We start from the raw sequence: 19,064 nt of genomic DNA, 5'->3' as shown, positions 1-19,064 counted from the left end.
GAAGCCAGAGTGGAGATGTCAACACATGTCTCTCTTCTTGGTTTATGTCTCAAATAGAGCCCAAGAATGTCGAAATGGCTTTGAATGAACCCAGCTGGGTTGATGCCATGCATGACGAGCTTAATGAATTCGAAGGCTTAGGGTTTGGAAGTTGGTGGAGCTCCCTAAAGGCAATAAATCTCTCGACACTAGATGGGTGTTTCAGAACAAGCAAGATGATTCGGGTGTAATTGTAAGAAATAAGGTGAGATTGGTGGTTCGTGGGTTCAGACAAGTTAAGGGTCTTGATTATACAGAGGTTTTTGCTCCAGTTGCGCACTTGGAGGCTATCCGTATCTTTCTCGCTTACACTTCCCATATGAACTTTACTATATACCAAATAGACGTTAAGACAACTTTCTTGTATGGCAAGGTGAATGAGGAGATTTATGTTGACCAACCCCCTGGGTTTGTTAACTCTAAACTTCCTAATCATGTCTACAAATTAGAAAAGGCTTTGTATGGATTGCATCAAGCTCCCAGAGCCTGGTACGTTACACTCACACAGCACTTGCTCGACCATGGCTACTCCCACAGCACTATCGATCAAACCCTATTCAACAAGCATGTCGGTTCAGACCAGATTCTTGTCCTAATATACATGGACGATATCATCTTCAGGTCAACAAGTCCTCAGCTTTGCAAAGAATTCGAGGACGTCATGAAAAAGCGATTCGAGATGTGTTCATTGGGGGAGATGACCACGTTTTTGGGGTTTCAGGTCAAACAGTGTTCAGCCCGGATCCTTATTCATCAAGCCAAATATGTGGACGATATGCTCGAGAAGTACGGGTTTAGAGACGCTAAAAATGCTTTGACACCCATAGAAGAGAGACCATTGATAACTCCCGATCTTGAAGGCGAATCCGTATATCACACATACTATAGATCAATGATTGGATCACTGATGTATCTGACTACAAGTCTCCCAGACATTATGTTTGCGGTCTGTCAATGCGCGCGCTACCTGGCTAATCCTGAACTGTCTCATCTTACTGCTGTTAAAAGAATTTTTCGGTATATCAAGGGCGGCCCAAAATTGGGTCTTTGGTATCCAAACAATTCCAAATTTGACCTTTACGCTTTTGCAGACAACAATTATGGTGGTTGCGAACTTGATAGGAAATCGACTTCAGGCGGATGTCAATTTCTTGGAGATAGGCTGGTGTCCTGGCAATGCAAGAAGCTGCATACTGTTTCGACCTCAACTGTAGAAGCATAATATGAAGCTGCATCTGCCTACCGTTCTCAAGTCATATGGATCCAACATCAGCTATTGGATTACAGTTTGAATTTTCAAAAAACCCCTATATTCTTTGATAATGAGGCTGCGATCCAAGTTGCTAAAAATCCAATACAACACTCAAAATCCAAGCACATAGACATCAAAATTCATTTTATTAGAGAATGTTATGAGCGCTTGCTCATTCGGCTAGAACAGGTTCGCTCTGAAAATAATGTAGCGGATTTGTTCACCAAGTCGTTTAACAAAGCTTGATTCGATGTGCTGGTCAATTTTTTAAAAATGATTCGCTTTGAGGATTAATTTTTGTTTAGGATAGTTTAAATTTGAGCATTTTTTTTATTCTCTTCCGTGCACAAATTTAGGGGGAGAAATAAACAAAAGAAAAAAAAACAAACAAAAATTAGAAAATTCAAAAATCCAAAAACATTAGAAAATTAAAAAAAAATTTAAAAAACAATAGAAAATTAAAAATCCAAAAACAAAAATATTTCTGTGAAATGATGAGTTGGGAAAATCCAAAAACAGGCAATCTGGAATTGTGTAAAGTACCAAAGCTGAATTGTTTAGGCTCTGTGTTTGATGCGCTGGTAGGCACGAATAATTTAATGGACTTGACTAGGCAAAGATGAACCTAAGAAACCAAATGACTTGACAAATCTTGACCTAGATAGATCCGTTCAGCCTGACAATACGACGCTCGGATAGGTTGAGCAGGGAGATATACATGAGAATCCACCAGTCAAACTATAGAATCCGTATCTAGAACTGTGGTTTTACTTTTCCTCGATGTACGTATTTTGTCCTTAATTCCGGTATTGACGGAGCGACTGGGGAATTCAGATAAAGTAGGTCTGTAGAAAATTATTTTCTTTATTTCTTACTGTTAGTCATATGTTGCCTACTTTACGTGATTGGAAGAGATCCGACCTGGACTACAACATATGCAAATCTATTTCTCTGCATATTATATCTACAAAATTCTTCCTATCTTTTAGCCAAATGTTGTCTCCTTTGTGTGATTAACAATCCGACCTAGTATACAGCATATGCAACCTTCTACTTCTCAATCCCTCTAAAAACTATAATTAATAACAATCTAAATCTATCCTCTCTATGAATAATAATCTGCTCACCTAAAGTAAGGAGTATCTCAGAAGTTCTTGATTATTGGGGTATATCAGGAAGAGGGAAACATGTTCTAGTACACCTAAAATTGAACAATTCTAGATTGTCTGTAGATCTCGCTGCTCAATTTAGGTGGACTACAATATCCTTGGTCGTCGTCAGATGAATGGTCCCTAGGAAGTTTTATCTAGGAACATAGGATTAACTTGTCTTGTCATTTATAGCATGTCCAAAATTTGTCACAATTTTTCGTGTTTAAGTGGACCACAATACTGGCGATCGACCAGATTTATTCATGAAAAGGGAGGTACTGATAAATTGAAAAAGATTGTCTAACAACTTTGATCCCACATCACAAAAGGTTAATCAATTTCAGTTAGAGGATTAAAGTTAGTATTAGAATTGAATTTTTATAATTATTTTCCTTTATTTTGTGTCATCTTATTTTATTTTTATTTTTATTTTTAATTTTTTATTTTTATTTTTAGGAGTGATATAAAAATTTTCGTTTAAAATTTTATTCCTCAAAATGATTTATTGTTTGAAATTTTTGAGTATTGGGCTTGGGATTTTATCACTACAAGAAAAAGACCCTTTTACGACGCGCAAACCACGACACTCGTTGATTGATGTTACGCAAAAGAGAGTGACATTAAAAAAGTGTCATCTCTTCAAAAAATTTAAGGATTTAGGTCACTCATTATTGCGTGCCCTTAAACTAGTGCCATAAAGAAAAAAAATAAAAACACGGAGGGCGCTGTATGTTAAATGCGTGCCCTTTATATGTGTCGCTTTATAATTTTAATGAGCGCGCTTTTTTTAGTAGATAGGGGGGAAATGAAATCCCAAAAAAGTTAAAACCCCGCGTGTTGCGTCTCCTCCTTCCCCTTCTAAAATCATGGTTTAAGAACCCTAATAGAATTGATTGTCAATCCTTCTTCAAGAAAATCGCAGGGAGTATTCATTGTAGGGATTTTTTTTTGAAGAACACACAAAACACTATCAGCCTCACCAGTAACCTCTGTCTCACCTCACCTCGTCGGTGAGCTCAAGCTCACCTATCCATAAATTTAATTACGATTCCTTAAATCACCCTAAACCCTACCCTTTCTCTCTATTCACGATCCAGTAATTGTGGCAAACAAGATCAACGAAGAAGACCAACTGGTTCGAATTTAACTACGATTCCTTAAATCACACTAAACCCTAACCTTTCTCTCTACTCACGATCCAGTAATTGCGGCAAAGAAGATCAACGAAGAAGACCAACTGGTTCGATTTATCCCTAAAATTGGTACAACTTCTCCTAAATCTGACTTCACTCCACTCTCTGAGTTTGTTTTCTTCCTAATCGATGCATCCGCCTTCTCGTCTCCCCCCTCCATCAGGTTTTCTCTCATCTCTCTCCTCCAGAGATGAAGATTCTCGGAGATGTGAAGGAGTAACCGAAGGAAACCCTCAAACTACTATGATTGCACAAGCACTTCTTCTCCTGCGACTTTAGTATTTCAACTGTCCAAAAACTATCAAACTTTTGAATTGAATGTCATTTCAATACCTAAATATCTTTCAATGAGACTAAAGGGATCACAATGAATCTCGATACTCTGTTTATGAAAAAAGGGGGTAAATAAAAACTGTTTTTTTTCCCAAGAATTCAAAATGTTGTTGATTTTGTATGTAATTGAAAATATTCCTTGTTATGCATTTGGTGGTTGAGGGATTTATTTTGGTATTATGCAGCTATGAACTAAAAGGGGTTGAGGAAGAAGAAATAGCTCGGTTAGCTGAGGATGGTGACATATACAACAAGCTGTCTAGATCATTGGCTCCTGAGATATTAGGACATGAAGATATCAAGAAAGCTCTTTTACTCTTATTAGTGGGCGCTCCTCATTGGAAGCTCAAGGATGGGATGAAGGTAAATCATAGTGTTTTTGTTTCTCTTTAAAATCATGTGGTTTGGGTTTTTTTGTGCACAATACAAGTATGAGATTAAAGTTGTGATTCAGATAAGAGGGGATCTACATATATGTTTGATGGGTGATCCTGGAGTTGCAAAAAGTCAGCTGCTTAAGCACATAATTACTATTGCACCAAGAAGTATGTATACAACTGGAAAAGGAAGCAGTGGTGTTGGTCTTACAGCTGCTGTTCAGAAGGACCCGGTCACAAATGAGTTTGTGCTGGAAGGGGGGGCATTGGTGAGTCAGGATTTTGTTACTATTCTAATATTAATATGTAAACAAAGAAAATATATAAATAAATGGATGGGTGTAGGTGCTGGCTGATATGGGGATATGTGCGATTGATGAGTTTGATAAGATGGATGAGTCAGACAGGACTACCATACATGAAGTCATGGTGCAGCAGACGGTTAACATTGCCAAAGCCGGGATCACCACTTCTCTCAATGCAAGAACTACAGTTCTTGCTGCTGCAAATCCTGCCTGGTATTATTTACTCTTACCAATTATCATTTATTTTGTAATTACTAATAGTAATATGAATGTTTTGTTTGATGATTTAGGGGGAGATATGATCTCCGCAGAACTCCAGCTGAAAATATAAACCTGCCTCCTGCACTTCTATCAAGATTTGATCTTTTGTGGTTGATCCTTGACAAGGCAGATATGGACAATGATCCTGAAATGGCCAGGCATGTTGTTTATGTCCACCAGAACAGAGAATCTCCTGCCCTTGGCTTTGCTCCACTTGAAGCTTCTATTCTCAAGTATATATTCATATTCCCTTGATATCATATCACTCAATGGTAAAAAAAAGTTTGCAGTTGCAAAGTATGAGAGGATGGATTGTGTTGTTGATATGATATAATAAATGATGATGATAATAGGGCATACATATCAGCTGCTCGGAAGTTGTCTCCTAGTATACCAAGAGAGCTGGAGGAGTACATAGCCACTGCATATTCAAGCATCAGGCAAGAAGAAGCAAAATCAAACAACCCTCACTCCTATATGATATATATCCAACAAATATACTTCTCTGTTTGCATCCTATATGATAATAATGACAACCGATTTCAAAATTAAATTACAATATGAATGAATATTTAACGTGTCTTACCCCAGGCAAGTATGTTTCTTATTGCAAAAGACATTGTGTTTTTATTTTTATTATTATTATTTTTTTATTTTGACACTGCATTATTTTTTGGTAATTTGTAAAAAGTTGAAGACACTAACACAGAGATTGCAACAAGGTATAATGTGTGGAGAGATTGTTTTATACTTATTTATTATACATTACTTTTTCCTTTTTGAGTTTTGAAGTCAAACATTCTTATCTTTGACTTCAAGTATAAAGAACATATTCAGGTTAGAAGTCCAGGATGATCTGCTAAATAATGTTTATCCTCACGAAGATCTAAAAAATAATTGAAAAAAAATTCTGAATTTTCATACATTTTATTGTAAAGTAACTAGTCGTAAGTATGTCTGATAAGCCCCCAAATTTTTGTTATCTTTTTGGCCAGGGGTAGAATGGTCTTTTTGATGGGTTTTAGCCATAAGAACTTTCCTATGTGCGCATGCAAAACCCTAATGCTTGGATCTAGGCTTTCTAATAAACATGCTTTGAATCCAAGACTTCTAATTACTAATTAGGTTAAACAAGGACATTGAAACAGATCTAGAATCATACCTTTGAGTTCCTTGTTGATCTTGAGGTCTTGGAGCTTCTAGAGTCACAAATGTCACTCCTCTAATGGCTTACAAACACCAAAGCAAGGAGGATGATTTGGGAGAGAGGAGAGGGGAAGGAATTCGACCAGAGGTTCTTTACTTTAGGTCAAGTGTCGAATTCCATCAGCCATGGGGTCTATTTATACTTGTAGACTCCTTAAGGATTACAGATAAGTCCCTATCAGATAATCTTCTCTTAAGGCTATCCAAATCCATTCCTAGATAACTCTAATGGACGATTTTAGCTATCCTAATCCTCTTAGAATTCGTCCATAGTATATCCAAATGGATTTACAGTTTAAAGCTTAACTATCAAACAATTGACAGTTTATACCCCTTTATTTAATTAATCTCTTTAAGTCACCAAATTAATTCTAATTAATTCTATGACTTATATTAATCAAATAACAAATATATTATTCATTATATTATTCCCATAATATATTAATAATATTTATTCTCTCTTAATAAATCATCCTATCAAGTTGCTATGGTGAAGGCAACCCAAAAGGACCATGCACAACCGAATATAGTTACAGCCTTAGACACTATTCCAACACTTTTATGGTATTATGGCTATTATTGGCTGTTTTGTTAGTGGGAACAACACCTGATTATCTTGGTTGTTATTCCCTTTTCTTTTGTTTCTAGTGGTAGTATATATAGTCCTTTTGTTTTAGACACTCCGTAGCTAAGAATCATTATGAATTGAACTTTTTTCTTTCTTGGAGATACCCACATCTCGAAAGCTAGGAATTATCTTAATATCATCACGTAATTCTGTTAGTTCAACGGTTAAAATGCCTGGAGTTTATGATAGATTCAACAAGGGTCTATCAATGTCGTTTGTTTATAAAAGAAAGAGGATAATAATATTACCACTGATGAAAATGAATGGGACAAGCTTCTAGTCAGGTATGCCGTTTGTTTATTATATTATAGCATCCTACATTTAATTTCTTCTTATTAAGGCAAAGGCATTGTATTTTAGATTATTCTATCCAATTACAACAATGTCATCCTAATCCGAATACAGAGGAGTTTTATTTTATTTTATTTTTTATTTTATTTTTTTAAGTTAGAGAGATTATATATTAAAATTACAATGTTGCAAAGAATAAATAAATGGAAGTACATTGCTATTGTTTGAATGTAGTCATTACTGTGATTATTGTGGATGTTTAGATCGGAGAAGTGCCAGAGTGAAGAGGAAACAACTCTTGGTCGAGGGAAAAGGGTAAGAAAAGTTGTTTCCTGTAGGGAAATATATCCCCCCCTTCACCCAACAGATCAGGTACCTAAGTTTCTCTTTATTAATTATTATTATTTTTTTCATTATTTATATTTGTATTGTATCTATGACATTATACGAATATTGAACAAAAAGATAAAATTATTCCATTTTTGGGCATATAATATCTCTATCTAATATATAACCATGTTGACATTCATGTCCGAATTAATTATCTCTTATTTTTCAGAAGTGATTTGAACACCTTCACCTTGCCATATTATGATTTAAAATTTCAATGTTTTTATTATATCTACAGAAAGGTGAATAATACCATAATATATATTTTATTATATCTACAAAAAGGTGAATAACACCAACATTAGAGTTTAATTGGGTGATTGAAGGTGATGTTAGTTCTTGAAACGAGACTCAAGATATCATATTTTGGCATGCCTAGAAGCTTTGGAGGAAACGAGACTCAAGCAAAAGTAAACACACAGAGAATTATTGACACATAGTAAGCTAGATGATGCAATTGTATATAAATGAGTTCATTTTTTTATAACATTTACTGACTATTGGAATAATTATTTGTATTTGACATATTAGTGAAATGAATTATCTTTGTTATTTATGGTATTTTATTTTGTATTATGAGATTTTTAATGTATTATTTAATTTGAAAATTAGTAAATTTATAAATAATATTTTTTTAAACATTTAAAATTATGATACGCAAAAAAGTGTGTCATCTTCATTTATGACATGGCCTTTCTTGACAGGGGCTTTCTTGCTACGCATTGTGTGTCATTAACACGTGTGTCGTAAGATTACGACATGCGAATGCGTGTCGTCTTCCTTTATGACAGGGCCTTCCTTGATATGCATTGCATGTCGTAAACGCGCATCGTAATTGCGCCTCGTAAATCAGCGTCGTAAATGCGCGTCGTCTCTCTTTATGACAGGGCCTTCCTTGACGCGCATTTGCGCGTCGTCTGAGCCTTTTACGACGCGCAATGAGCGTCGTAAAAGGCTGTTTTTCTAGTAGTGTATTTTAATAAAAAAAAAGGGAAAAGGAAGTCCAAGGATAAAATGTATATAAATGAGTGTGCGGTTATTAACTGGTCAATGGTTACTAATTTCAAAAAGCAACCGCAGACACCTCTCATCTTCTCTCTCTCTCTCTCTCTCTCTCGAAAATCAACTCAAATCCTTCATTTTTCTAGAAATTGAAGCTTGATATCTATAAGAACTATTAAATCGACACCCTCAATATGCTTTTTATGCAAAAAGATCAATAATAGATGGTTAATCGATGGTTTTTATTCCCGACTGTGTGTGTGACCGCATACGCGTGTGCGGCTGGACTGTGTGCGGCTGCACCCTTCCTTATGTGCGCCTGATGACGTGTGCGGCTGCACACATCCTTTGAGTTAAGAATCACGTGTGCAGCTGAACACTTCTATGTGTGCGGTTGCACACATCTACGTGTGCGTTTGCACACTTCATTGTGTGTAGCTGACCATGAATAGTTGGAATAATTGTATGACTGTACACTATGTGCAGCTACACACTTTGTGTGTGGATGGATATAGGTGTATGGTTGTATACCCAAATTGATAACTTTTTCCCTAATGTATGCTTGTGTTTTTTCAGATTAACATGGGAGAACTTGAATTTGCAAAGGTGCATAACTCGGCAATCTTTCTTGAAAATCCTCCAGCTGCTCACAATGATCTAAAATTCATTGTTGAGGGTCTTAAGAAATGTTGTCTGGTTCATGCGTTGACGACTAGTCCGATGATTTATTAGAATTTGATCAAATACTTTTGGAGTAGTGCAATCGCTAAGTAAGATGACAAGGAATAAAAGTATCTTGAAGCAACTATACAAGGAAAGAAGATTCTAATCTCAGAAAGTGTTATTCGGGAATCACTTCAAATCAATGACATGCCTGAGTATTCTATGGAAATTGATGTGTATCAAACCCAAGAAGTTTTGGATCACATGGGGTATGAAGGATCATTTCCTCTTACCATCAAGAAACTACTTCCTCCTTGCCAGAAATAATTAGCTCATGTATTTGGGAGCTGTATTTCTAGAAGGAGATCAGGACCAAACGAAGTCTCTATGTTCAACACAGGAGCCATTAGAGCCTTGGGTTCACGGATGGAGTTTAATTTTTCAAAATTTATCTTACACGAATTGATTCTAAATGTTGAAGGAAACAAGAGAGAAAAGTTTTTGATGTACCCGAGATTTCTTCAAATTGTCTTCAATGTCATGCACTCTGAGCTCAAAAAGAGGAAATGAGACATTGGATCTTAAGTCTATCGGTCCAACTGCTTTTGGATTGATGAAACAGAAAAGGGGTGGAAAGTTTGTTTTTGAAGGGAAATTCCCTTTAATAAGATATGGAATTTTTGCTGAAGATAGTGATAAATCAAATTCAGAAAATCACTCTAATCCTACAGAGACTGATGATGCTGTGATTTCAACTTCAGAGCCAGAGATTGAAGAAGTTCATGATTCTCCTATAACAATAGTGGCAGAGGAACATAATCATCTACATAATATGGAAGCTGAAACACAGTTTGGTCATGAATAAGGCGATGAGGATCTTCATGAAGATGTTGATTTTCTGAAAGAGATAGATTTTACTGGGATCAGTGATGATCTCCCTTCGAGCATTGAACTTAATCTTGACGGTGATAAATTTGGTCCATTTCCGGGGTTTGATAGCATGTGCTTTAAAAAGGTCAATAAAGTTGCTCAACTAGCAACCAAGACTGGGGAAGAAGTTAATCCTCTCAAAATCTTGCTCTCCTCTTCCAAGCCTATGGAGGTCTCTTCAGGTCAAAGAGATGTGATTTCAGAGATTCCTCCCTCTGATTCAACTGTCTCTACTTCTGCTCCGCTTTTGAGTGAATCAACACAGCAACAAACCTCCCAGTCTCCCTTGAAAGGAAGTTGATTAGATTCAAGACTAGGAGTGCCCTATGTAAGCCAAGCACCACCAGTCTTAACCACTTCTTCCACTACTACAGTCTCTATTCCACCACTACAGTCAGAAGAAGGCCCAATCACAATATTTAATGCAAGTGGTTCATCCTCTATTCTAGAGTATTCTCCTACATGACCTTCACTGGATGAAGCCTCGATCGGATTGGCCAAGCACCTTGCTCAAAATAGTCCAACTTCTTCCTCTCGAGGTAAAGGCATATCTTTCGGGGAAGAGCATTCAGGTGATGACAAGACTTCAGTGTCAATACTTCAGGAAGAAATTGGTATTCTTAAGTAAGAAATTATAGAGAAGAGCATTCTACTGGAACAACACACTTCTTATATAGAAGAGCTCAAAGAAAGAGATGAAATGAAGACGAAACAGATTAAGGATCTGCAGACAAATCTTGGCTTTATCACAGCTTTTTAATTCAGTTTGAAGAATATTCTATATGATGCCTTTGGTGATAAGGTTAAAGCTTTGTTTCAACAGTCGCATGGAATTGAAGATCCTCCTGTGGCTCCCACTGAATCTACTCATGATGACTTTCCAGTTGATTCACCTCCTCCTAGAACAACTACCGTTGTCAATCAGTTTGAGAAAGAACCTAAAAACAACAGACCTCGCATCACAATCAAACAAGGGAAAAGACCCGTCACTGCCAGAAAAAGTGAAGGATTACTATTTATGAAAAATTCGAATGAGAATCGGAAGGCAAAAGATCCTGTGCTGACTGTGACGAATCTCAAAAAGAAAAAGTTTGGTGATGAGTATGGAGATCGATCCAGAATCCGAATGTGGGCTTTTGATCCTGAATCGAACATATAGGTTGTAAAGACGAATTCTGGTGTCCCTGAGTATTACAAAAGTGTTCATGATTTTAACTCGTGGGCTAAAGTGGATCTTCCTGAACTTTCAAGAGCCCCATTCCATAATCCTTCAGAAGATCGAAGCGCGACAAACTTCAAAAGATTTCTTGACAGGCAGGTCAAGGACAACTTCTCAAGAATGAAAACTGCAAGAGCCTTATACAGAAAAGATAAGGAAATTTTGGATGCTGAATCAGGCGAGCCCATGAAGATTATCCTATTGCCAGAAATTAAACAGCAGAAGGAAATTCCTATCCCTCAACACTTTCATGAGGGATACCTTGATAATATGGAATTATGGGCGTACGTTGATGAAACTGCCACTGCTGCCATAAAATTCAAGGATCGAGAACAAGTTTTAAGGTTGATAAGTGCTAAGGATCTTCTAAGATTCAGATAAAGAAATATTCGTACTCTGTCTCGTCACCAATTCCTAGTTCGAAAGGATGTCATGGAGGCTGCTGCCAAAGAATATACTGGAATGGTCGCCACAATCATTAATGGGAGACTTTGGATGGGATCCGTAGGAAAGTCTGATCTAAAGCTGTTTGACAAACCCTCAGAATGAAGACCAAGTCTATGCTAGCCTCAAACCAAGGGGAAGATTGAAAGGCTATACTTTTGTGGTTTGGGCTAGGCATTCTTTTCTATAGATCTTGGTAGGTTGATAGAAAAATAGTGTAGTGGTATGATGGTAGATTGATAGAATTGTCTGTGTGTCTGCAGCCACACACGTGTATGTGGCTACACACGTGTGTGCGGCCACACACGCCTTTTGCGGCCATACATGTGTGTGCAGCTGCACTCATATATGTTGGTGTGGCGTGTATATAAATGGTTGTGTCAGTCTTGTCAGGTACGAATGAACAGTGTATGTGTGACAAGGTGTACTTGACATTTATATGATATAAATGTGTGCATGCTTGCTTTGATTCTTTTTCTACTCCTTCTAACACTCTATTTGATTGTTGTTATCTTATTGATTATTGACTTGGATCCATAGCTTGGGACTTACAGCCCCCAACTCCAGGTCATGCATATGGTAGTTCACCTGGTGAGGCTTCAGCTGCCTCATGGTGTAGGCAATGACGTTCCCCCTCTTCATCAATACCACACCCAAACCCGATATTGACGTATCACATCACACTACAAAATCCTCCACGCCCTTCTGACATGGCTAAGATGGGCACCTCACACAACCTCTGCCTCAACGTCTCGATCGATGCCTGTTGCTCAGCCCCCCATTGAAATACAATGGCCTTCTTCGTCAGTCGGGTCAAGGGTACTGCTATCTTGGAGAAGTCCTATATAAATCTCCGGTAATAGCCTGATAACTTGAGGAGACTCTGAATCTTGGATGGAGACTTTAGAACCTCCCATCTATCATGACCTCCACATTAGCCAGGTCAAGCAAAATACCATTCTGGTTGACAAGGTGCCCCAGAATCTGCACCTCATACAAAAAGAACTCACACTTGGAGAACTTGGCGTGCAAGCTCTCCCTCCTCAGGGTATCCAACACCCCCCAAAAGTGATCCTCATTCTGCTCCTGCGTCTTGGAGAAAACCATGATTTCATCATTAAAGACTATCACAGACCGATCCAACATCGGTCTGCATATGCAGTTCATGAGGTCCATGAACACGGAAAGGGCATTGGTGAGCACAAAGGGCATCATCACGAACTCGTAGTGGCCCTAGCGAGTCTGGAAAGTAGACTTCTGTACATCCTCATCTCTGACTTGCATCTATTGGTAGCCAAAATTCAAATCTATCTTGGAAAACCAAGATGCCCCCTGTAGCTGGTCGAAGAGGTCATAAATGCTTGAGAGTGGGTAACGGTTCTTCACCGTTACCTTGTTCAGCTCCCAGTAATCTATACAAATCCGATGTGACCCGTCCTTCTTCTTCACAAATAGAATCGGGGCTCCCCAAGGCGAACTACTCTGCCTTATGAATTCCCTGTCTAACAGCTTCTGCAGCTCTATAGACAACTCTTGCATATCGGGAGGAGCCAACTGAAATGGTTCCTTGGCTAGCAGAGCTACAGCAAGGACTAGGTCAATCCTTAACTCCAACTGTCTCTCAGGAGGTATCCCAGGCAATCTGCTAGAAATACATCTGAGTACTCTCGTACAACTGACACATCACTCACGGTCGCCTTACCCGCCTCCTGAGTATCCATAACGTAGGCGACATACCCTGCACAACCCAGCTGGAGGTAGTGCCTAGCCCTCGCTGCCGAACACCAAGCTGGTCCACACTGCGGCCTCTAAACCTGAATCACCATCTCTCCCCCACTTGGGGTCCTAACATGTTCTAGCTGTTGTGCATAGTCGATCACTGCCCCATTAGGGCACTACCAGTCCATGCCTATGATAACCTTGTTCCCCATCAAAGGAATGGGAACCAAATCCACTAGATACCACTGGTCGTGCAACCTCAAGATGTAATATTTGAAAACCTCTGATGCCCGTACAGATTGGTTGTGTAGCTTCCCAAAAATCGAGACCAAGTTTTTTTTTTGTTTTAATTATATTGCTTATAATACTTGTTTGAGGAAAATATTTCTGATATCATATGAATTCATAAACCATAGTACATGTCTCAAAACCATATCATGAAATAGTAATAGTGTTAGAGTACAATCCCAAAAATTTTAAATGTGGAATCATGTGTGTGCGATGCGCTGTTACCCTACCGGCTTCTTCCCCTTCGATGAAGAGGTACATGAAACCAATACTGAAAACCGTAAGCACAAAACTTAGTAAGTTCCCCCATCATACCACATACCTGGGGGGCTGACCTACCCATGTGAAGTCATTATGGGGTGCTGACCTACCTATGTCAAGCCATTCTGGGGTGCCGACCTACCCTCCGGTCTATCTCAACCGTACACGGGGACTATTTCACCCCTTACTACTAACACATAATATCATATCATAATCATGCTGTCAGACATATATGGGGTGTCCGACCTACCCATTGGCTCTAGCGACCAAATCGGGGACTAGTCCCCCTTCTACTGATACTATTTCACATACATAGCAAATAGGAAACTAGCATACTCGCATATCTAGCAATCTAGCATACTCACATCTCCAACAATAACAGACCAAACAATTACCACAAATATAATCATCCCAACTAACAATTACTAGTCGGCCGACCTTGGTGCCTTAGACCCACTTCTACTGGAAGGTAACTCACCTCGATGTTGTGTAGTGTCTAAACTGTCCTCGACGTGATGGTTGGCTCTCCTTGAATCCTCAATCCCTACATGAGAACCCCCAAGTCATCAAACATAGCATACAACCCTAACTTGGGTCAATACCAAAACCAGGCAAAGTCAACATTGGTCAAAGTCAACACCATGTTGACCTGACTCGCCGAGTCGGTAGACCAACTCGTCGAGCCCATACTCTATTAACCTGATCCAACCCAGACTTCACTCATCGAGTCTAGAAAGAACTCAACGGGTTCTCCTTTATTCAAACCATCAGGACCATATGCATCCGACTTGCCGATTTGTATGAACAACTCGTCGAGCCCATCTTCAAAGATTGGGAATTTACCTTGGACTCATTGGGTCGGTTCTAGCACTCGTCGAGTCCCATGACTTCCAGGTCCAAGGCAAACCCCCTAGCAGGTCGAGCGTTCCTTTCAGTCAACCAAAACCATTCCAGAAGATGTTTTTTGCGGAAAAAGCATCTTGACTCGCCGAGTCCCTCCTTGTCCCATACAATATACAGTTGATTTCAAAGGGACATAACACACCAAAACCATAGATATGGCCTCCTAATGTCCATTTTACATGTAAAGTTCCAAACTTGGTATGCATGCAAGGGGGTCTTTGGCCCAAAAAGCCATAAAAGATGGCCCCCAAGGTGCATGGGGTGTTCATGGCAACAAAATGGGCACCTTTGTCCCATAAAACTCCTCAATAGACCAGGTTCTAAAGCATACACTGACTTCCAACACTAAATCCTGAATACAACCTCTCTAAGGCTTAGAAAGATGAAGGAAAAAGGCCCAAAATCAGGATCTATAGACAAAGGTTCAGCTTCATACCTCCAATAAGCTGAAAATGAGCTCCAAACTCTGGATCTTCTTGTTTCCCCTTGGCCTCACAAGCTCCTTTCCTCTTCTCAAGCTTCGCAATCCACCAAAAAGCACCAAAATGGCCTTAGAGCACACAAAAATGGATAGGGTTTCGAGAAGATGTCTTCTGGGAGTATATGGGACGATGGAGGCTGAGATAAGGTGTTTAAATAGGGTGCAAACCCTCAATTTAGGGTTTTACCCAAACAAAACCTATTCGCCGAGTCAGTCTTCCGACTCGTCGAGTAGGTCACTTAAACTGTCCGTGGATCTCGACTCTACTCGACGAGTTGGGCCTCCAACAAGTCGAGTCCCGATGAAAATCACAAAAAATTCTTGAATTATAGGCATACCAGGTATCAAGTGTTACACATGCTCAAAGCAAAGTTTACACCAGGGCGAGTACATGTCATAGCAGACATGATGTAACACCGTGATTTCAAAAAAACAAAATTTTCATTTAATTAATCAGTTTAATATTAATAACACTTGTTTAGAAACTTATTCACATTCGAATTACAAAACGTAGTTTCATTTCCATTATAATAGAAGACCAGGATCCTCCAAAAACACAACTCTTTCTTCGGTGTGTACAATCGAACCGTTGCCATCCCGCGTTACTGTAAGAACCTGAAACAACATAACATAAACAACGTAAGCACGAAGCTTAGTGAGTTCCCCAATATACCTTACGCACATACGCCTTCCGGCACGGACCTTTCGGTCCACATAACATTGCCTTCCGGCCCATAACATATTCGCCTTCCGGCCCATAACATACATAGCACATATAACATATAACATACCACATATAGCATACATATCACATATCATATCCGACCTTCCGGTCACACAGTCAAACCCTTCCGGGTACAGTATAGTGAGAAGACTCACCTCGCGGTCACTAGAAGATAGCAACTCCTAAAATCCCTTGCACTTGATCCTCCGAGCTGCAAGCTCCCTGTAACATCATACATCCCTTATTTAATACTTCTATCTTCCACGTTAACTGACCCTAAGAAATCACACCAGTCAACTCTGGTCAACAGTCCATTGTCAGCTCGACTGGACTCGGCGAGTTCCCTGGCGACTTGGCGAGTCTGGTCGTCCTTCAATCCTCTAAGATTCCCCTTCTACTCGTCGAGTATCCTCTTTGACTCGACGAGTCACTCCTGGAAGAATCGCGGGGCCACCCCGACTCCACTCGCCGAGTCTGAAGAACAACTCGGCGAGTCCCAGTGAATCTTCAAGCTACTCGCCGAGTCTGATCATCCGACTCGGCGAGTCCACGCCATGCAGTCGATCGAACTGCTTCCTGAGATACATATATTCCCGAAAAACACACTCATGGGACTTCTGGACCTCTAATCATCCTATTACCAGGATATAAACTTTTGTATAACAACATAACAATCCATCTAGACTCCAAATGGGTTTCACAAACCCTAAATCCATGCACACATTCACATAACAGGAAATAATCCGAAAGATTACCTGAATCATGCACTCTCAGTGTCCCCAAGCCTCAAAACTCGATCCCCTTGATATTCCTTTGGCCAAAACTCTTCTTCTTCTTGTCTAACAAAATCTTCAAGGTTCCAAAAGCTTCCTCTCCTGCTCTAGACGTCCACAACGATTAGGGTCCTTCTCAATCGACCAAAAGACGGACAATGACGACATAACAACCCTTATATACGACCCAATACGAGACGGCTAGGGTTTCTGCTGAACAGCGTCGACTCGCCGAGTCCATATCTGGACTCGTCGAGTCCAGTCGCGAACCCGCGACCAAATCTGCGACCCTACTCGGCGAGTCTGGATCCAACTCGCCGAGTCTCCCCTTTAAAACACCCCAAAATGCAATTTAACAATACTTGAGATTTTGGGCTGTTACAATTCTCCCCCACTAGAATTAGACTTCGCCCTCGAAGTCTCACTCTGAAAATAGCTCTGGCTGCTGCTCCCGCATCTCACGTTCGGCTTCCTAGACACTACCGATCTCTCCCGAGACCGCTACTGAATCAATATCGGAGGTACCTCCTTGTTCCTCAGAACCTTGATCTTCCGATCTCCGACGTACACTGGCCTCTCGACGTAACACAGGCTCGCATCCACCTAATCGTTCTCTAGTAGAACCCCTGCTGTCTCATCCGCTATACACCTCTACAACTGCGACACATACCAGTGTCATGGATCCGTCCCAATTCCGTTGACAGCTCCAAACGATAGGCCACCCTTCCTACCTTCTCACCTTCACGAAAAGACCCAACATACCGGGGCCCCCCATTTACCCCTCTTCCTAAATCGAAGCACCCCGTCAGAAATACGAAGTCGCTGACCTGAATCACATGCTCGTAACGGCGTCTGCCTGCATAACTTTCCTGTTAACTCTAGACAACCACTAACTCTCTTTAACCTGCTGAGTCTGCTTGCCAACTAAAGTACGAACCCTGAACTGCTCATCACTTTCTGAAATCGGAAATTACCCAGGATGCACTCTGCTCCAAATCTCGATCACTCCACCCATAAGGGTTAGGAAACCCTGAACCACCGGATCCCCGATCCAAAGCCCACTTTGCCCATTCCGGACCGACTGAGAGGTCCGTTCTCTCTCTCAGATCAACTCTCACAAGTTCCCTCTTGCCATCACATACACATACTGAACTAGTCCCAACACCCGCAGGTGGAAAGACCCGATACACTGATGATATCCTCGAACATCTCCCAAGATGAACCATCGCATCCACCCTACACTCTGATCAGATTCTCACTATGCATCCTTTCCGAGCCTCAACAGACATCCCAACCGGATGGGTTTCTACTCCACTGCCGCGAACACGATGCTCAAAACCATACTCGAAATACTCTAACCATAGCCCTGCTCTGCAGCCTTCACTTTCGTGAACTTGCACCCCCTTCGGAGTTACACACCTTCCTCTTTTCCTTTTTCCAAGGAACCCTCTTGGCCATAATGCCACCCCAACCGGTGCCACGGTGCTCGCCCCAAGCGACACCACCCTTGTTGCGTAACCGCTATCCACATACTCTGGTTCTCATTGCAGGGGCTCTCAATCCCATGCACTCTCTCCACTCATAAAATCACTACCTCCGCTAAACAAGATCACTAACCCGAGGCCAGACCTTCTAATGCAATCACACTGCACATACATCATCCGTAAATCCCAAACTAACCCAGCAATACCAACAGAGTCTCCAGTATGACTGGACCGACTCTCATAACACATACTAGCCACTCGAGGCTATATCTCTGTGGGTCCGTACACCCAACTCTGCGAACCCTTAGGTTCTAACTCTGGGAACCTTCCGGTCCCAGCTCTAGAAACATGCACAACATAATCCCGTGGGATTAATGCAGTACAACCCATCTCGTACCTCAAACGTACCAATACTCTGATCGCAAAATTCCGATTACTTACTCAAGCTTGATCCCGACCTCCTCTCAGGCCTCCACAATCAAATGCCCTAGGTCTGTATCTCGCCCCGCATACCCAACACTCGCTCTCGTCGGCCTATACTTTGCGCTGACAAACACTGCTGAATCCCAACAGCTAAGCACCCCTTACATACTCATCGATCTCCCGGAGAATTTTACAATTCTCCCCCACTAAAGCACTGACTAACTACCACCGGTCGTCATTAACGATCTTACAGAACAATCCTGTACAAAGAGAACAATTACACACTGACTGCTTCCCACAAGCACAAGCAACCCTCAGCAAAAC

At 40.4% G+C, this 19,064-nt stretch overlaps 1 protein-coding gene across 1 annotated transcript; it reads left to right on the top strand.

Moving 5' to 3' along the window:
• The first annotated feature begins 640 nt into the window (after window positions 1–640).
• On the top strand, window positions 641–9,160 carry LOC122196571 (DNA replication licensing factor MCM7). The gene is made up of 10 exons (XM_042899662.1): window positions 641–1,056; window positions 4,154–4,331; window positions 4,423–4,614; window positions 4,691–4,863; window positions 4,941–5,144; window positions 5,265–5,418; window positions 5,503–5,506; window positions 5,603–5,633; window positions 7,300–7,351; window positions 9,005–9,160. Exons 1-10 carry the CDS (start codon window positions 641–643, stop codon window positions 9,158–9,160), a joined length of 1,560 nt encoding a protein of 519 aa, XP_042755596.1.
• Window positions 9,161–19,064: the final 9,904 nt, after the last annotated feature.

This window comes from Lactuca sativa, chromosome 2, assembly GCF_002870075.4.
Source record: "Lactuca sativa cultivar Salinas chromosome 2, Lsat_Salinas_v11, whole genome shotgun sequence".
NCBI classification, from domain to species: domain Eukaryota; kingdom Viridiplantae; phylum Streptophyta; class Magnoliopsida; order Asterales; family Asteraceae; genus Lactuca; species Lactuca sativa.
The sequence above is the reverse complement of the archived record's forward strand: the minus strand, read 5'-3'. Positions and strand labels throughout refer to the sequence as shown.

What these genes read in the sequence shown, in the direction of transcription:
- LOC122196571 (XM_042899662.1), top strand. Translation starts at nt 641, where the DNA reads ATGGACGATATCATCTTCAGGTCAACAAGTCCTCAGCTTTGCAAAGAA. An exon ending in GCTGCTGCAAATCCTGCCTG is followed by an intron (nt 4,864 to 4,940) that starts GTATTATTTACT and finishes TTGATGATTTAG; the next exon opens with GGGGAGATATGATCTCCGCA. An exon ending in CTTGAAGCTTCTATTCTCAA is followed by an intron (nt 5,145 to 5,264) that starts GTATATATTCAT and finishes TGATGATAATAG; the next exon opens with GGCATACATATCAGCTGCTC.